At 44.5% G+C, this 19,282-nt stretch overlaps 1 protein-coding gene across 4 annotated transcripts in view; it reads right to left on the bottom strand.

Annotated features, from left to right (window-relative positions):
- Positions 1-3,027: 3,027 nt before the first annotated feature.
- Positions 3,028-19,282, bottom strand: part of AFF1 (ALF transcription elongation factor 1) — a 132,968-nt gene continuing 116,713 nt past the window's right edge. For all 4 annotated transcript variants that reach the window (XM_075090356.1, XM_075090358.1, XM_075090357.1 and 1 more), the window contains 9 exons: positions 15,868-16,114; positions 14,751-14,842; positions 13,700-13,763; positions 12,717-12,853; positions 11,794-11,865; positions 11,089-11,182; positions 10,943-10,986; positions 9,340-9,569; positions 3,028-6,558 (listed from right to left, as the gene is read on the bottom strand). In XM_075090356.1, the coding sequence (XP_074946457.1) occupies positions 6,437-6,558; positions 9,340-9,569; positions 10,943-10,986; positions 11,089-11,182; positions 11,794-11,865; positions 12,717-12,853; positions 13,700-13,763; positions 14,751-14,842; positions 15,868-16,114 (1,102 nt within the window). In that variant the 3' untranslated portion in view covers positions 3,028-6,436. The remainder of the gene's footprint in view (positions 6,559-9,339; positions 9,570-10,942; positions 10,987-11,088; positions 11,183-11,793; positions 11,866-12,716; positions 12,854-13,699; positions 13,764-14,750; positions 14,843-15,867; positions 16,115-19,282) is intronic.

The following is a 19,282-nucleotide window of genomic DNA, read 5'->3' as shown; positions in this document are numbered from 1 at the left end:
CCCTCACTTATTTGCACATCTTTTCCCACTGGAGACTATTTTGCAAGACATTTGGCATCCTCATTTCTCCATGGGGCTCTAAGACATCGTGCCGCTCCTGAGCCCAGGCCACTGCTGTGTCCCACCATGTGAAGAGCTGCTGTGAGAGGGAGGACTGGCATGTCACTCCCCACAGGATAAGGGACATTTAACAGATTTAAGACCAGTGTTCCATGTTCAGGAAACCTGACAGTTATGTTTTAAGGACGTTTTCAGTAAGAATTCCAGATTTTATTTACACTCTAAGTTGATGAGTAATGTGGGGTGAAAAAAACCAACCCAACCCTGTATGGTAACAGTTGAAACTGAAATCCCACTGAATCGACCCAGAAATGCAAGGAGAGGGTGGCTGGCAACCAAGCAGGCAAGCAGCGGCTTCACCAGCATGCCATGATTCACGTGCCATCTAGAGACCTGATGACATGAGCCCCGCTGGCGCCCAGGCACTACCGTACACATTTCCATTGCAAAGAAAACACCACTCACGAAACCTTCAGCTCCTGCCCTGCTTTGCAGATTGCATCTCACTCACCCCATTTCCCAGGGCCTTCTGGAAAAACAAGACAAAGCAAAAGCCTGACCCTGAATCCTAACTAGTTCTTCTCTGAACAGCGAAGAGAACTCGCAAGCAAGTTCAGAACTTGCTGTACCTGGTGTGTGGCAAACAAAAAGGTGCACAGGCTGGAGCAACTTTCAGAAATACCTTTCAGCTGCCACAGACCACGTACAGGCTGACACATGCCTCCAAATATTGAAAGAGAACAGAAAAAACCCCATTGTTTGGGATGCAGCTTTGCTGGCTCAACAGAAGCGGACAACATTTTTGTATTGCTACTATATGAAATGTTGGACCCAAAGAAAACCTTAACCTCAGCAACACTGAGCAGGAGAGGAGAAAAACCCAGCAGGATCTCCAGGAACCCTGTACCTTGACAAAGCACTTCGCAAAACAGCAGTGATTGCATGCTGCAGTTGTAACACACACAAGTCCTTGTTTTGGGAACACAAAGTTTATGGAAACACATTCAGAAATGCTGATGATGGCCCAGGAACACTTGGTTTCAGGTAGTGACAGGGATTACTAAAAGTGCAATAAAGAAAGCCAGACTGCCAATGGGATATTTTAGTGTTTGGAGAGCAGCACAGGGCTGAGAAACTGAATCAACTTTAATGCAGCTGTTTTGCCAAAAATAACATTTGTTTTTGAAAAGGGTAAGCCAAGCCAGAGAGACAAAGCAAGGTAATCTATAACGTACAACAAATCTCAAAATAAATTAAACATGGTTGCAAAATTAGGTTTGGTCAATACAAGCTCAATAAATAAAGAACAACAAAATATTATTGGAAAACCACCCCAAAATATTTTTGGCCATTTTAGACAGGGGGCCCACTGCCCTGGGCAGAAGCTGATCGGGGCAGCTGATGCCTGCTGCAGCTCCACTGCCTCCTGCTCCCTCTCCTTCCTCCCTGGCTTTTGGATGACCTCCCTGCTGGCACATTGCACCTCCTTCCTCTGCATCCCTCCGTCCACTCCCCATCTCCTTCCCACCTCCAGAACTAACCTTCCTTGCTTTTGCCCCAAGTGAGGAGTTTGGGAAGCATACCTTTTGGGGTGCAAGGGGGAAGAAAATGGTAGGACAGAGGACATGAATTACTCAGGAAAAGCAGCTCCAGCCCAGCCAGCAGACAGGACAGCACGTGTCCAATGACCCCTCGCACCCCACCGAAACCAGAACAAAATTCACAGATGTTTAATCCACATATGTATGGCCACAACCACAAGCTATATTCCCATGCTCTTTTTTTACCATCCATGCACCTTGCAACCAGCCTGGGGCTGACCTGGTTTCATACTACTTGAAACACTAACTGATGGCAGTGAACTGAGTGCCAGTCCCACCTCACCTGAACAAATGCACCACCAAGCTCCTCCTGTCTAGTCTGTAGCTAAAAATCCCAACAAATGCTGATCTGCAGATGTTTGACACTTTTCTTTTTTTAACTAGATGTTTTTCCTGTTATTCTTACTTTAATACCAACATTGCCATTGGGATTTTAAGTGTGCAGTGAAAAAGTGCATTGACCCAAAAAACAAGTGTACATTTCTGTATACAACATCTGTATACAACATCTGTAACAGCAACATATCTAGTGGGTATTAAAACAGGTTTCAGTATCCTCTACAATTTACATACTACATTAGAAAACCACATCATTATTAGCAAACATCTTAGGTGCAATGCCTGTTACAGAAAGGACCTGAATTATACACACAAATTCTATCACAATAGTGCATAGAGAGATGCAAAAATCATTCTTCCAAGAAAGTTACATTGCCCAACATAAAACAAAAAGTGGGAGAAGCCTCAAATGAGAAGTTTAAGGCCGTTGCAAAGAGAACACCTTGCACGACCACTGAGAAGCAGAGCTACCATGGGGCATGAAATCCTGCGGGATTCCCTGAGGGAAATCCTCCTCGCAATGCTTCAGAAAGGTGTCCGTGAACTAGACCTGAGCAGACCCTCCTCCCAGCACCGAGCCTGCAACACCTTTGTGGCAAACATGGAACAGTATGCTTCAACCGCCATTTCTGTGTCTTGGCTCCTTGTTTTCTTATTTAACTTGTTTGACTGCATGAAACCAACCCGTGGGATTTTCCTGTCAGCGAGCGCTCACAGCCAGGCTCTGCTGGTCATCAGTGGCTGACCCCAGCACAGTCTTCCCCGAATCCATTTCGGGAGGACAGGAGGCAGATGTCTTGAGCCATGAACCTCCTGCCACTCTGAGTATCTAGATTTGCAGCCATTCTTGTTCCTAAAGGAAAGGGCAAGGGGCGATAAACAGGGGAGCAACTGAAACAGAGACTTCTTGTACAGAAATTCATACTTAAACCTCATTCAGAAGGGAAACACTATGACCATTCAGAGAGAACAGGCAAATTACAATTTCTCTACAAGAAGCTGAGAACATGAGGACTCTTGCAACAACTCATAACAAACAGGCTACTTCATTTATTGTTTATTTCCCCATATGACTGAATCAACCATCTCGGAAACTCCATCACACACAGGGCAGAAAAAGTTATTTACAAGAGGGACATAAGTCCCCAAAATAAGTTTAAATTGTACAGATTAATAATAGGAACCAAGAGGGAATGGAGAGGACAAAACCAAAAACAAGGACATTGCAGTCAGACTTTGACTTTCAGTTACAGAAGAGGTTTCTATTTCCATGTAAGTGGGGTTTTTCACCTATTAAATAAATGGCATCTTAAAAATAGAACATTTCACAATTTCAACACATGTATTATTTCTTCTAAATAAATATTGCATGGAAATGATGCTGCTTTGCCACCATAGCTGCCTCCTATCCTTCTGGACTCAACCATCACCTCTGTTCTTCCTTGGATTCATGGTTTTGTTTCCTAATGGCAAATGCTACTTCCTCCACTTATATTTTGGTTTAGATTTTTTTTAAAGGCCTGAACAGGCCCAAGTGAAAATTATGAGCATCTTTCCTAACTCTTTGCAGGCCTTGGACCTGGCTCAAGGTTGAAATATGATGGCTTTTTAAAAATTACCCATTATTTAAACAGTCTTCCCTATGACCTGAAACAAAACATAGCTTCCTGCTATGGTACATGCAGGTACCATACAAGCTACGTGCTTGGTAATGATGCTTCCACAGATGACTTTTGAAATGAGAGCCCTGAATTAGCCCCCCACATGTGTGTGACACAAACTGCCTGTGATTCTGTTTCCTATGACGCCCGGGGTAGTTTGCCCTGGGAGCGGGAACAGCCCTTGCATGACCACCTCCACATAGCACCACAGCACGTGCTGCCTTTTCCCAACTGTAAAGCAGCAAATGCCAGTAGTTCATCTGCCTTCACTGGGTGTCTCCCTACCAACTCTGCCTGCCCAACACCCTTGCATGAGCTTTCCTAGGAGCAGGGCAACAGATTACCACTATCTGGGCAAAGCGCCCAGAGGGCAGGTGAGGACAGGACCTGGTGCACCTGTGGGCTACACCAAGCTGGATGCAGGATGGGGGTGGCTGCACGCCCTGCCTCGCAGGTTGCAGCAGACAGTCCCCTCTGGGGCAGGAAAGCCATGCGCCAGCAGCCCTCTGAGGGGAACCTGGCCTGGCAGCAGGGAGGGAGATGGGTGTACGTGAAATCAAAGTATAGGGGGGACCCACATCCTGCTTCACCTTATGCTTACCCCTAACAATCTGCTATGGTTCTTGAAGACTCCCACAGAGGTTTTCAGGTTCAATAAAGCTTTCTTCCTTCCTTCCTCCTCCTCAGCTGGTGATCCTAAAACTAGCTTTGTTTGAAGACAAAGTTGGAACAAGGCATCGACCCACCAGTCTGGAATCGAGCTCCAAAGTGCATGTCAAGCCTTCAGGCCATCTGGCCATCCCTGTGCTTCCTGAGAACAAAAGAGTTACCACTGAGCCTCTCTCTGTCCCTGGCTCTCTCAGAGCAGTTGCTTCTCCAGGGAAGAGGAGGGCAAGCGAAGTAAAATGGGGAGGGTGGGACATGGACTTTCCTTCGACTGGTTAGGACAGCTTATCCCTGAAATGCACTAAGGCTTTTAATAAAGTGAACATAAAAGGACAGTCCCTTGAAGGTGTGGGAAGACCCAGCCAGGATCCTGTGCTGCCAGGGAAGGTGAGAGGAGAGCTCTCTTGTGCTTGGGACTAGGGCAGAGCTGCCACAGGCTCCCATCAGCTCCTCCCAGAGGCAAGATGACTCCAGGCTTTCCCACAGCAGGGGGCATTTCTAAAGAAACTACTTTTGGAAATGCCGACCTTTTGCTGATATCTATTTACTGCCTATTTTTGTGAGCCTCAGAAGCCACAAGCAAGTATTTTACAAAGGGGGTACTGATGCATGCGTGCAGACCTGTTCCTCCATCCTGAAATAATGCAGAAGAGGGACCTAATTCTTTCCTGTAAGCACAATTATTTTGTGATACCATCCTCTTCACCATTCCCACAGGTCTGTCAGAGATAGAGCAAGGGATGCAAGAGGGGACCAGAGAGCTAAGGCACGCTATTAGATAGGAGTATGGCAGGACACTGCTGTCACACAACAGGAAATCTTTGGGTAGAGAACAGTGTCATCTTACTGAATGTCGCAGATGTTGCCTTCACTGTTACTGTCACTTGCAAAAATCACAATTTCAAAAATGCAACTCCTGACAAGGAAAAAATGCTTGCAAACAGCTAATTATTCCCTTTCTTGTTCCCCTGACAGATCTCTAAGTCACTGGGCCCATCCTGTAGTTTGGTTGAGAAAAAGCATTAGTTATCTCCCACATGAAGGATGCCCTACTTTGGTACCAAATCAATATTCACCAAGACCAGCAATGGTTGCAGGCAAATATCCAAATGCAAAATTTGTCTTTTGTTCCACACTCAGCGACTTAGTCCCTCCTTAAACAGAAGCAGTTCTTCCCCATGTAAGACCCAGAACAATGTCCAAGCAATCACAGTGACCCAGTACAGCTATCCACCCTCACCCATCAAGATGACAAAAAGCAACTGGATGAAGACTTGTCCATGTGAGTGACACCCCTCCACTGCAGAAGGCAGGCAGAGCTGTTTCCAACCACACCTGCTCATTTTGCTGCCCCAACTGTGTTTGCCTTACCAGGCTTAAACCAAGCAAGGACGTAAGTAACAGAGTTCAAGGGCTAAGGGCATGTGTGTGCATGAGTGCATGGCAAGGAGAAGGACCGAAGCAGCCATGACTTAAAGAGTGAACTTCCAGCACTAAAGGCAGTGGTTTCCCCCAGTTCTCAGGACAGCAGCTGGCTGACAGATGCAAGAGGGCGAGGTTGGAAAGCAGGCAAGGCAGACCAATTTGCTGTTTTTATTGTAACATAACGCTGTTTGGTGCTGATGAGGTTGCTACTTGCCATCTGAGGAACAAAGACACCAAAGATTGCATCCATGCTTGCAAAAACACTTCTGACACGTCTTCTGGGCACACAACTGTTGCAGACTGTGGTATGTTGCATAATAACCTCTGGAGGCAGATTTCCTTCTTGTCGGCACTTCTTCATGTGTGATTATTGTCCTGCTGGTTATTTGTAATAGAAATGTTTATAGACCATCAACACATTGAGCCATTCAGACAATTCATTGCACTTCGTCGTTTTAAAGGAAGGTGCCATCAATGCTGAGGCTTTCCTCCAACTCTTCTTTTTCAAGGCAGCAAAGTGCTACCCTAAAAACACAGTTCAGTTTTTCCAGTGTAACCAGATTCCTTCCACCTTGATTTATTTTCCCTTGCAGGTGCTTTGTATCCAACGATTCAACAAGTCAGACTTTCTGAGGCTTCAAAAGTGCAAAAAAGTTCAAGGTACTTAACCACCTTAAGCACCAGTTAAGGCATATTTGTTTCCAGTCTCAGCCACTGTAAACCCTGCCTAGCGTAGTGTACCAGTTCAGTCATGCTACTGTTCAGTGCCAGAGCGCATGTCGCTGTGCTGAGTTCAGCAAAAAACTCTGGAAAAAGGGGAGGGAGAGAGAAAACACTTGGTTGGTTTCACACAAGAGGCACATCTGACAGGCGAGGGGGCAGCGAGGAGCGACAACAGCAGCATGCTGTCAGTTGGCAAGTCCCGTTGAACACATCATTAATGCAGAGAGCTGAGCAATATTAGAAGGCTGGAAGTGTAACAAGCATGCGAGGCAGGGCACATGGGAGGAGAACGCACTCACACACATACACACACACTGAACCACCTCCCCAGGGGCTGGCTTTAAAAGGACATCGAGACTCTATGGTACGTGGGCAAAAAGTTTGGGTGTTCACACCCCAGTCCCTGCCACGTGCTTCCCCCAAATTTCAAATAGGCCAAATTTGAGTGCCTTTCTGGGCAATGCCTGGAAGCACACACAGCTGTCACTGGACTGATCCCTTCATCCATCCTCAAATGTTGGAGACATGATTTCTCAGCTGAACAGGTTTAAAAATTTGTATCACTTGTCAGGCTATACAGCTCTGATTTGTGTCGCTTATAGCTAGGCACATCAGACAGATTTAACAGAGTCGTCCTATCCTGCCACCAGCTTCAGGCACCATCCTCCTCCTCCTGCATGGGCAGGAGATGGCTTTTACAGCATATTTGAGCCTGCTGGGAGGTGCTGGCAGGCTGCACGCTTTGCTCCATGCTGGCAATCACCCGTGCAGGTGACAGCAAGTTACGGGAAATTATCATGCCTATTTCTTTCTAGTCACCTTTCCATGACATTCCTGCATGACCTGCCGTCCAGTGACATGGGCTCATCCCAGTCCCTCCATCCCTCCAGCCTCGATCATGTTTTGCCAGGTACCTTTTCAGAAACCGGCCGTTCTCAGCTCTCCTCTTTTACACATAAAGATTGAATCTGGAGGCTGAAAATTTCTGCTTGGCTGTGCAAGGAACTCTTCAGAAGACAGCACAACACTTTCATTCTAATACTTTTCGATTCAGAGGCAGAGAACACATTTCCCCCGATTTTCCTGCTTTTGTTTACAAAATGGGTATCCATTCCCGCCATGGGGAACAGAACAGCTGTAAGCACAGACAAAGAGTCCAAACCCTCCCTGTCTAAGCAAACAGAAGATAACCTGATCTGTAACCACAGCACCATGTAAATGGAGAGCAACTTCATGTGCACGCATGTAACCGCAGCTTGTCCTCGCTGTGGGAGATCAGAGGCCAGAAGATAACCTGTTACAGCCTCATGATCCATGGCACTGCTCTGAATTACTGTGAGGAGCTGGGTCCTGTGCTGAAGCACCTGGTTGTGTACACACCAGAAAGCACTTAGGCTCTGCACAAGCGACTCAGACATCAGGTACAATGAACTGTTTCCCACTAACTTATGACCTCCCTGTTTAAGGGAATTCAACAGCTGAAGGCCACTGCTGCTCTTAGCCCCTTCCTTGATTCTTTTATTGCAATTCATAGGGGTTTTGTTTTGGGTGTGGTTTTTTTTGTTTTGTTTTGTTTTACGTACTCACTCTCTGTACCTCTTAGCATTTGTACATTACAATGAATATCAGCAAGTTCCAGTCCTGAAACTCCTCCACTGTCCTCAACAGTGACAACAACTGCCAAGCCTACACGAGTATTTACTGTTCTCCTGCACAGATCCACTCCCTCAGGAGTATTTATCACCCCAGTCATCATTCCCCTACATTAAAATGACAACACAGAGCAGGTTTTGAATTTAGGCTTGATTGATGCAAGACTGTGCTCAGGCTGCCCTCCCACTGTTTTTTCCTCCATGACTCATTCCTCTGGTTTACCAGCAGCATCCACCACTCCTATGTGACAGTCTTTTATCAGCCTTTTGAGGATATAATCCAAAATGAATTACTGCTGCGAGCACGGATTTGCTCAGAGGACAGCCAACAACCAGAGTTACTTTATTCAAAAGTGACTTGCAAAGCCTTTTGAATTTCAGCAACTGCCTCATTAGTGTATTTTTACAGCCTTCCAACAATTCAGCCAGGCACATCATGCTTATTTTCTTTCGCAAGTTTGCCAACAGATCATGGCAACACACCCCTTCAACCATAGCAGCCCACAAAACTTTGTGTTTTATGAAAAATGGCACTGCAAAAACCATGTGGGATGGCAAGTTACAGGCTGAACTGCACCCATGCTAGGGCTTTTGCTTGTTCACCACTGCTTGTACCACAGGACAATACAACATTTTTAACAACAAAACTGTAAAATAAAAAAAAGTAGCAGCAATTTTAGGAAATGCTACCAGCAAATATGGGTCATGTGCCCAGCAAGGACTCCAAGTCAAGTGCTGCTCTGCTTCTCTCTTAAAGGGAGAAGCCAGCTTCACTGTTTTCAAGACAAAAATACCTGGAAGTTTGACAAACAAACTAAAACACAAGGCTACAGGCCAAAAAGCTGTTTTTAAAGAAAGTGAACCAACTCAGAAAAGCTAAGTACCCCAAAGGGAAAAACAGGAGAAAATCCTTATGCTTCTTGTGTTACCATGGAGCAAGTAGGCTGTTTTCCTGCACTTGATACCCTCATCCTTTAGCTCTTAGAGATTTGAGGATGCCAGGACCACCTTTTAATTGGAACACTCAACAATGTATCACCATCAATCACCTCTGCCAATAACCTGCCAATATGCCATAGCTGTCTCTTTCAACATATTTAATACCTTGATCTTTAGGTATGGTGTTTGCTACACTGAATGTTAGGATTTAAGCAAGTACAAACACATAAACACAACACATAAGACAGAAGAGCCAGAGGGCAAAAAACTTACCCTTATTCTTCCTGGCCAGTGCATCAGCCTGTTCCCAAATATCATATGCGTAGAGGATATAGGAAGTGATGTTGACATAGGAAGAGGTGATGCTTGGGATGTTATAAGGGACAGTGACTGAAGAACCAATGCTGTTGCCACTGAAGTTGCTAGCATTTGATCCCAGCTGAGAAGTCACAGAACTGGCAGGAGAGGGCATTGGAGAAAGAGGAGAAGGCATGCCTGTGCTTCTGCAGGAGAAGGAAAAACCATCATGAATGTTTACCTTCAGAGTTAAAAGTCTTGGGAGTGGAGTGTTGAAAACTGACATGTGTTCAGCAACATACCAAGTAATTGTCCTTTGAGTGCAAGGCCAAGGTTTTGGAAGTGATTTGTGACTCTAAGGACCCCTCTTGACAAAAGGAAACACAGGACCAGACATCAGAAAGGGCCACCCATCCACCTTTGAAAATCTACACCTACTTGTGGAAGCCTTCACCAGATTATTTAAGTGCTTTTTCCTAATGGCTTCCATTTCAGCCATGCTGAAGCTCCCCACCTATGGAGGCTGGAGCTTTCTGACAGCTAGTCAAAGCAGCCAGGTCAGCCTACACACACTTATTTATAGACCTAGGGAAGCTAAAAGCAGTCAGCTGTCTGCCTTCCAGACACAGGCTGGCTTCATCACATCGCTTCACCCCCACCACTTCACCCAACCTAATTTTCGTCACTAGTATGAGAGGGCTTCCACCACTGCTCTTGGGAGACCATTTACTTTCCAATAAACCGTATTGTGCAAGGTGGCAGAAAAACAACTGGAATTTCGGCATCACTAATAAAGACCAAGCAACCCTCTCTCAACTGCAGAGCTTAAAAGGGACAGATGTGGAGCTGGGTAGCTATCTGCCAAATGCAATTACCACAGTACACAGAAAAACTCTTTCTTACTGTCTTTAAAACACAGTCCCAGTTTACTGGGCATCGGGTCAAAACACTTACGTGACCGCTTGCCTTTTACTTTTGCTGCCACATACACAGCAACATTGCTGCAGATACATAGAAAAGACAAAATGTTCGAAAACTCACAAATTAGAAAATTGCTTCCTTTTTCTTAATTGGTGACTGAGCTACAGAGAAAAATATTAAAGTATCACCTCAAAGTTATGTTACCACAGGGTGAAGGTATAACCCTACTGGAGAGTGGCCAGGGAGATGGGCCATGGTATCCTATTAAGTCTCAAAGAATCTCTAACAAACAAAGACGACAACAATGGAGGCTTTGAAACAGCATAGTGACGATACCTTCCTTGCTCCTCTGACCTGCTTCTCTGGTGGTGAACTGCTCTGCTTGATACACAGTAACCCTGGACCTCATAACCAGAAAAAAAACCCAAAACAAAACACCCCACACCCAAAAAACCCACCCCACCCCTTTCCAACGAAAAAAGACAGGAAAGAGAGAGCAGAAACATACTCGTGCCCCCCTAACAGTACGATTTCAGATGGCAAGAAAGAGCAAGTGGAGAGGCACTCTCAAATGCAGCTTGCAACTCAAATACTCCAGCTACTGTATTCACTCACACCCTTACAGACACATTACAACATATGTTTTTCTAAATCTTACCTTGCAACACATGGAGAAGGTGCTTTTGTTACTCTGGAAGAGCTCTGCAGCAAGGAACATAACTCTGGTTATGTTTGGGCTATTCAGCTGACACCAGTAACTACCGCGGCCATCCAGCTGACAGTTTGCTAATACACCTGCCCTACCTTGAAGTGGTCATTGAGGATCCTGGAATACTTTATTGCAGTATCTTTTTTGTAACGAAACGTTGCCATGTGCAGAATGGACTGGCAGCGCATGCTGTGAACAGAAACACACCCAAGCGTCAGTGTTCATGCTCACTGCTGCCTGCTTAGTAGTAATCAGCCTTGTGGGATGGCGGCAGGCACTCATGAGCTGTGCTGCAAAGTCAAGATAGCTCAGAATTTCTCCTCCTTCTGCTCATCTTAAAAAAGACTCTGTGAAAAAATCACAAGGGGGGGAAAAAAAAACAAACAGGGAAGGGCCACATCTAGTCTTTTATATAAAGAGGTGCCCAGCCTCTTTTAGATGCCACAGGCTGAGTAAGCCCCCATCCAGAAGTGCCTCAGCTATGTTCAACTACAGCTTCAGTTACATGGCTCAGACATGGGCAGCCAAATCACATTCTTTCACCTTAGGTGAAAGCCCTATGCGCTCTCAAGTTACAAGCAGATCAAATTTTAGAGCCTGTGCCTTCCACATGTGGACCCTTGTGATATCCCAGCTCACTTCAGAGATATTCTAGTTGATTCTGGTTTTTAGATTGTCATTTTTAACTTGCAGAACTCTGGTTCCCATTTAACTCATTCCTTCACCCCTGAAAGTAATGGGTCTTACACTCTATCAAGTCTAAAAACAGAATATGAGGGAACAGAGAAATAGTTACGCACCATAACACAGCAAAGATTTTTTCATGTGAAGATGCTGAGGAGTCCGCAAAGGATTTCAGTGCCATGGTGAATCTAAATAAACAAAATAAACAGACTCCTGTCAGCCATCAGTGCTCTCAAGTCCCACTGTTTATGAAAAAACAATGCATGTCATTATCTCAAACACTGGTCCAGAAGTCAGGCAACCTGTCCCGAGTCCTTAGTCCTGGCACCGAGTGCTTTATATGATCTTGAGCAGAGGACTGTGCCTCAAAACACCTTGTCTTCCATGCAGCAGGAACAGATGTGGCCCCTTATGTGACTCACTCTCCTCTTCCACTGATGAACAGGCAACATCCCTACAAGTAGATGTCCCACCCCCGTGGGCCACCTACAGGCCTGGGGCCCCCAGAAGAGGTGCCCCTGTTACTGAAGGTGAAATACTAATTCAAGTGTTTCTTCAAAAAACCCAATAAAGTGTACAGCTAGAAAGACACATGGGAGAAACCAGTAAAACCTTCCTTCAACCAAGCTGCGCCCCAAAGGCCTTGCAAACTGTTCCTCCACACGCTATATTGCTACTTTGCTTTTTTTGACTTAAATGCTACTGAGCTCACTTGCAAAAGCAACTTCAGGTGCGGATAAAGTAAAAACTCCTTCATGTCCTTGATTGTCATAACCAGCGTCCTCTGGTGTACCTCAGCTGCAAGGCTCAAACGCTGAGGGGGACATGATGCCTACTTCTTCCGATGAGCAATGCTGAAACATTTCCAAGGATTTGTCTTTGGTGCCTCTGGATGGTCTGTTTGTCTTATGCTTGTATGGCAATCTGAACTCTGCTCTGTGGTGGGAATCCAGAGCAGCCACAGTTGCAAACAAGCAATGTAACTAACCCTTCCCCTCCAAACATGCTACCTAACCACCATGCTTTGAAAACGGCTTACTTGATGAGATCTATGGTGTCGCTGAATATGCTGTAAGCTGATTTTGGTACTGGTGCATCCGATTCCAAGGCAATCCCATATTCAATGAAGGAAAGGGCAGCATCTAGGTACTGAAAGGCCTTTCCAGTCTTGTCGGTCTATTGGGAAGAAAATTCTAATTTTTAGACTAAGACAAAAACTACTTCTCTCAAGTGTACCTGAATTCCCTTGTTTCTCCCTAGTTAGGTAGGATTTGAAGAAAGAAAAAGATGCAAGTCAGGCCTCTGGGTGATAATTAAAGGGCTCTCAGCAGATCCCCTAATATAGTCCCAGTCATCAGCTTTGTGTGCTCTGGCTATTTGTATCTCTTCTTCTTGCTCAGTGTTTGCCTTGAGTAATTTATTATCTTCACATTTTTTAGTATTATTGTCTGGTCTTGGAGGCCTGTCTTGTGAGACGTAGATGTGGCTTTCCCACTGCAGTATCCCCCCACTTCATTTTCACAGGTAAATGGCAAGTAGCAAATGTGCATTATCTGACTGAGCTGTAATTAGAAAAAAAATATGTTCAGCCATGCACACTGTTAAACTGCACATAGCAGAGAAAGCTTGTTACATCTGCAAAGGGCACTTCCAAGTCTTGCTCACCAGCAACACAATTACTGTCAGGATCCTGACGTTTCAGAGTAAACTGTCTTAAAAGTAACTGTTCCATCTATCTTTCAAGGACTTTGTGATAGCTCTGCAAAGCAAACAGGCCTGCTAACCTCAGACAATGTCAGTTCTGAATCCTATTCTCTAGGCATATTCACCAGATGTGTTCATAACAAAGGGAAATGTCTGAACATTTGGCAAGTAAAGACAGCCTCCCCACATATTACTTGAGCATACTCCAGTATGGAGCACAGAAATAATGTTAGCCAGAGAATCTTATTCACATGCACTCAGTTATCAGGTCCAAATGCAAGAGCTGGTTAACATTTCTAGCACAGGGCCAAGACTTGCCATTGCATCAGCTTTGTGCTTTAGCCTCTTGGCCTCTTCTATGTAGTATTCTGTTGGATGCTGTCTGAAAAACAGAAAACAGATAAAAAGGGTAGGACAATTATCAGTTTTACCTTCATATATAGAGGATGCTATAAGTCCAAACATCCTGTTTGTGTAAGCCTGTTACAGCCTTATCAAACACACATTACAATTATGATAGTCACTACATGAATGTTGTCTGCATGTTCAGAAATACACAGCGACTGAATCCACAGATAAAATTGATTTCTTAAAAAAATATGTTAGAGTAACACCGGAAACTTACATTCTGAAATAAAAAACCACTGGAGGCTGGCTACTATGAAGCCAAGTTTACTTCTCTGCTCCCATGGAAAGACAGTACTTATATGATCTTCTGTCATTCCTCAAGTACAACACCACAAACACATTTTGATTGAAACATATAGCAAACCTTGCAGTACCACACACATCTCAGACCAAAATAGCTTGCATTCAAGTTATCTGCTTACAAGACATGCGGTCACCAAGGCTTCTACAGGTCTTGGTCTCAAATCAACACGTTAACAATAAAGCTGGACCACTCACTTTTCTGTGCACTGGGATAATCTATTCGCCGTGCAAATGGCACACAGCCACTTGTGCAATAATGAAATGAGCAAGTAGAGCCATGCTCTCTCAGAATAACTCAGTTGCCTGTCCAGCACCTTGTCACAGAGGAGTTTGCCACTTGTCAAGAATCAGACAAAGCAAACCCCATCACTTGTAGACAGGCACAAGAGACACGTCCTCTCAAAAGTTAAAAAGTACCTAATTTCTAGAGTAGCTTCCCTCAAACTAAGAGCTGTTGTAATGAGACCTTTGCTTTGCAGTGGGTGGGCTAAGTCCCAGACACAAGAAAGCAGTACAGGGCAGGTCCCAGACACGTCTTCCTCTCCCTTTACTCCCAAAAGAAGTGCTCATTAAGAAGCAGAAGCCAGGGTGGCTGCAAGGCCAGCCTTGCCTGGTACCTTCAGAAAGCACATACAAGGGGTATAAAATCAAAACTTACTTTTCAAAGTTGAGTTGAGGTCTCCTTGGCTTGGAGGTACCATTTGACAAAGAAGGCACTGGGAAAGGATTTGTGACATCCCCTGCAGATCCCTGAGAAACGACAGAGTGGAGGTAAGGCTGGTTAGAAAGATACATCTAAACCAATTGCAAAGCTTGGCTTTCCTATATTTCAAGATAAAATGTTTATTTGTCCCAGGCATAGCCTATTCTCCAGGCTCTCCCCCTCTTCTTACCTTCTTCCCCAGCACCCTCTCCAGTAATGTAAACGGAAACTTGGCTTCTTAACTGACTGCTAGTAAGGCTTAATACCAATCAATTTTTTCCCAAACATGGAGAAATTAAGTAGCAGCTTTCCTTGAACAATGGCTAAGATAGCAGTAAGGCTGCAAGCAGCACATTTTTATGGCCACTAGCCAAGGCAGGAACGGGTAATATCCATTCACACTTTTTTCCAGATTAACCGCACAGCGATTGCTGATTCTCCATTACTAACCACATTATCAGGAAAAAACAATGAGTTAGAAGCCAGCTAACACAGCGTGCACAGTCTGGCTTAGCACACACACACACTCCCCAACATGATACACACACACCCAGCCACTAGTAAATGGCAATATAATTGAATTTTATATAACCCAAATATCCAGCTGCAAGGATCATTAACGATTTTGTAAGCAAGCTATTCCCATGTTGCAGTCAGAAACACAGGTTGCTTTTTTCTTATTTTTAAGCAATCCACTCTTTCTTTTTGTGAACACACTTATTTTTAACCAATTTTTTAACCAATATTGTACTTGCAGTTGCCTACAGTCAGAAACAGTTACTATGAGAAACGTGATTCTCTTGCCTTTGGTTTTTACATGGTGACCCCTTCTCACTATGTTTCACTAGTGAGATGAAAACAGAAGATGGAAAGTCAGCAGAGAAGTTACAACACAGGCTTTGGGGCTAGCAACATACAGTCACAGAGAGCCATTAAAGGGGCAACAACGATTCAAAGAGCTTTCTCTGGTGGCTGGTTTATCTTTCTTCTTTTAATATCCTCAGAGCATGTTTCTGAAGAGACTGATAGAGCACCCATGGGTCGCATCCCACCAGTTATAATGGATACCTACTTTGATGCCCTTCAACAGTTCAGCGTGATTTCTCTCCACTTTCTTGTGCTTGGAGAACAAAGGATCCTTGTGGTTGCTCTTGTTACTGGCAGTGTTATCCATGGCCGGCAGCTCACAGGTTTCACTTCTGGGTCTCTTTTGGGCCATCTTGGTTGGCTTTGATGCAGGCTGTGCAGGAGACATGGGTGGCAGTGGCGGGGGTAGCAGGAGATCTTTCTTCTGGGTTTCAAATGAAGCTTTTGATGCTCTGGAGATGGGAAATGAATTCAGCAATTGGGATAAATATGGTGTACATATAATGTAGGGATTTTTAAAAAACTTAGTTACATCATGTACCAATTCTGTTTACGTTTCTCTGGAAGTCTGAAATGATTTGTTAACATAAAGAATTCAACAAAACCAAAATGAAACTTCAGGAACTTCATCATGCATTAGATACCACATCTTCAGCTACCAAGAACATACAAGCAAGTTGCTTTTCAAGTAAGAATAAGCCTCAGAATTTGCCCTTGGAGTAAAGGCTTGCAACCAGAATATCAGGATGTTGCAAAAAAGGCATCCATCCAACACAGCCCCTTTTCACTGAAAGGGGGAGAGAGGTAATTACAGTGACTAAAATCCCTGGGACAAATCACCCAATAAAGCAAATGAACTGCAGCACTGCCTCTCTCCCCCCATTATGGTGGAAGATATCTTCTATGGTCAGAGATACTAACCCTGACACTTGATACTGTGTGTGCTTTGACAGAATTGAACTGAATTTTTCCTCTAAGACTTGCTGGCTCAACTAGACACTACTTATAAAGTTGAGAGGATTCAAGCGAAAGAGACTTAAAATGCTGTGCTTTTAAATGGCAGACTATCACATTTACTAATACAGTGGCATATCAGATTTTTGATCATCTGAAGTTACGATTACCAGGGAACACTGGCAGCTCTAACCAGCACCAAATAGCTCTAAACCTTGTTTCACTACTGCTCATTTACACAATTTTTATTCAGCTTCTCCAAGTTTCCAAGAAAACACTGAGCAGTGAATACCAACTCATGGACTGCAACATCAGAAGAGGAGGAAATTAAATTAAACGCACTGAGAAGACCGAAGTGTGACGTTGCATATCTTGCTTTGTTCTGCTGTGCATGGGACAGTCCGCTCCCCTCTTCCACAACTACTTTTCCCATGGTACAGTCCCTAGTCACTGCACACATGCTCCCCAGCTTCACTACCTCAGTACAGCTAATGTTCCAGAAAGGATTATTTTACAGAGAGCACAGCAGCATGACCCGATCCAGAGCCCTCTCTACCCAGAAATGCATCCTATCCTTCCCACTCCAAAAGCCAGAACGTGGCTAAAAGCAGTGCTTGTTTTCACTGAGAAAAAGGGTGAATGAACCCCAGAATTAAAGCCCTTCCATTATTACCACAACTGAAATATCCCTTCACCCAACTAAATGTTAGCCCCAATGTCTCAGTGCTTTAAGTGTACATCAATGCTTTCTCTGCATAAAAGCAGTTCATTGATATTGTCAGGACACAAACCTCAACACTGCATACCAACCCAAGTCAATACCTCAAATTCAAGCCACAAGCAAACAGGAACTGAATGCAGTAGAGCCCATGACTGACACATGAGCCTCCCCTCTCAGGAACACTGCCCATTTGAAGGCATGCTCTTGGAAGCATTCGCTCGAACAAAGACCTAGCCAAAATGCTGGCAGTACACTGGTATGCAAATTATGGGGTAAGTTTCAACAGATCTACCAGAAGCACTGCAAATGCTATGCTGGAATAAATGAGAAATTCCTGGCCATGAAGGCCACCTGAAATGCCAGACAGAGTTGTGATTCAAAAGACAGGCTGGTTGTGTGCCCGTTAGGTCACATATAGAAAAGACAAAGGCAACAAGATGATTTTAGTGGAGAGGGGACATGCTCCCTACCCTTACCCACATCTGTTTTCTGGACTGAACTTTGCACATTTCACCCCTATACAAATTTGGGTCAGTCACAGCAAAAAGCCTGTTGGCACTGCGGTATCTTGGTTTGATTAGAGAAAGGGGGAGCTACATATCCTCATGCTTCTGGAGCATCCCAGTTCAGCAGCCTGGCATGGCAGCAAGGTGAGAAAGCAGAGCCCTCCAATATACATTACATCCACCTCTGTGTTCTCAGCTAGGAGAAGACAGGTCCCACCTAGCACAGACACCGTGTGCACCAGCAGCCAGACAGTAAGTGCTGTTCAAAGCCGGTAACCGGTGACAGCAAAAGCAGCTGAGATCAGCATTAACACCTGATGTTTTTCTTTCAGCAGGACCTGTCCAATTAGGAAAAGAGTAATGATTACCAAGTCAAAATTTATGGACGTACAGTTACACTTAGTACAATATCCTTTCCCAAGAGGCTGCCAGAACTCACTCTGCTGTGGACATGATTGCTCAGTCACAGCAACAAGACTCTTGACTTCTGACCACACTTTCAGCTATTTCACTTGCTTGCAGCAGGAGTCTGAGCAAGCAACTCAATTTGCCTGCCCCTCAGTTTCCCATGTGCGAAACATGTTCGCATCATCTTCTCACCTTACAAAGACTAAGCTTTAAATGCATGTGAAGTATCATGAATCTGATAAAAAGCTTTCTGCTGCTTCTCATGCAGTGAGAGCACAAACTTCCCCGAAAGTATGACAGCAGAACCCAGCATGAGGAAGACAAAGGCAAAGAAAAAGTTGTTCATGGAATCATAGAACGGTTTGGGTTGGAAGGGAGCTTTAAAGATCATCTAGTTCAACTCCCTTTTTAAAAGCATACTAAGACTAGTTCCATTTCTCATGAAAGCAGAATTAATTGCTACTTGAACTCTCAAGTCTTACTCACCTAGAATCATATAATAGAATCATACAATAGTTTGGGTTGGAAGGGACCTTTAAGGGTCATCTAGTCCAACCCCCCTTCAATGAGCAGGGACATCTTCAACTAGACGGCAAGTTCTCTTGCCATCCCCTGGAACACCTAAACTATCATTCAGAACAAGCATATTGCCACTCCCCGCAGAACAGCGAAGGGGAAATGACTCCTGCATCCCAGCAGGCAGGCAGTCTACCACACTGTTTGCAGCTCAAACAATATATAACTTTTTTGCACAAATTCACTTCCTGCATCTGGTCTGAAAAACAGCAGTACAAATGGTTGCCTACCCACTTAGAAAGAAAAGGAGTACGGGCACAACATTTCTTGCAGCATAAACAGATTTTCTGAGCTACGCGTAATGTGCTGATCAGAGCATGCAGCAACATAAGCTGTAGGATGGACAAGTTTGTGTTTAAAACAGTGAAGTCTTCATTCCCATCTCAACTGTTAGAAATAAGGGCAAATGCCACAGCATTCAGCACTTTTGTAGCGATTTAAACCAAGCATGGGAG

This window comes from Phalacrocorax aristotelis, chromosome 4 (genome assembly GCF_949628215.1).
Source record: "Phalacrocorax aristotelis chromosome 4, bGulAri2.1, whole genome shotgun sequence".
Lineage (NCBI taxonomy): Eukaryota > Metazoa > Chordata > Aves > Suliformes > Phalacrocoracidae > Phalacrocorax > Phalacrocorax aristotelis.
Note: the sequence above shows the minus strand (reverse complement) of the source record. Positions and strands in the feature narration are given on the sequence as shown.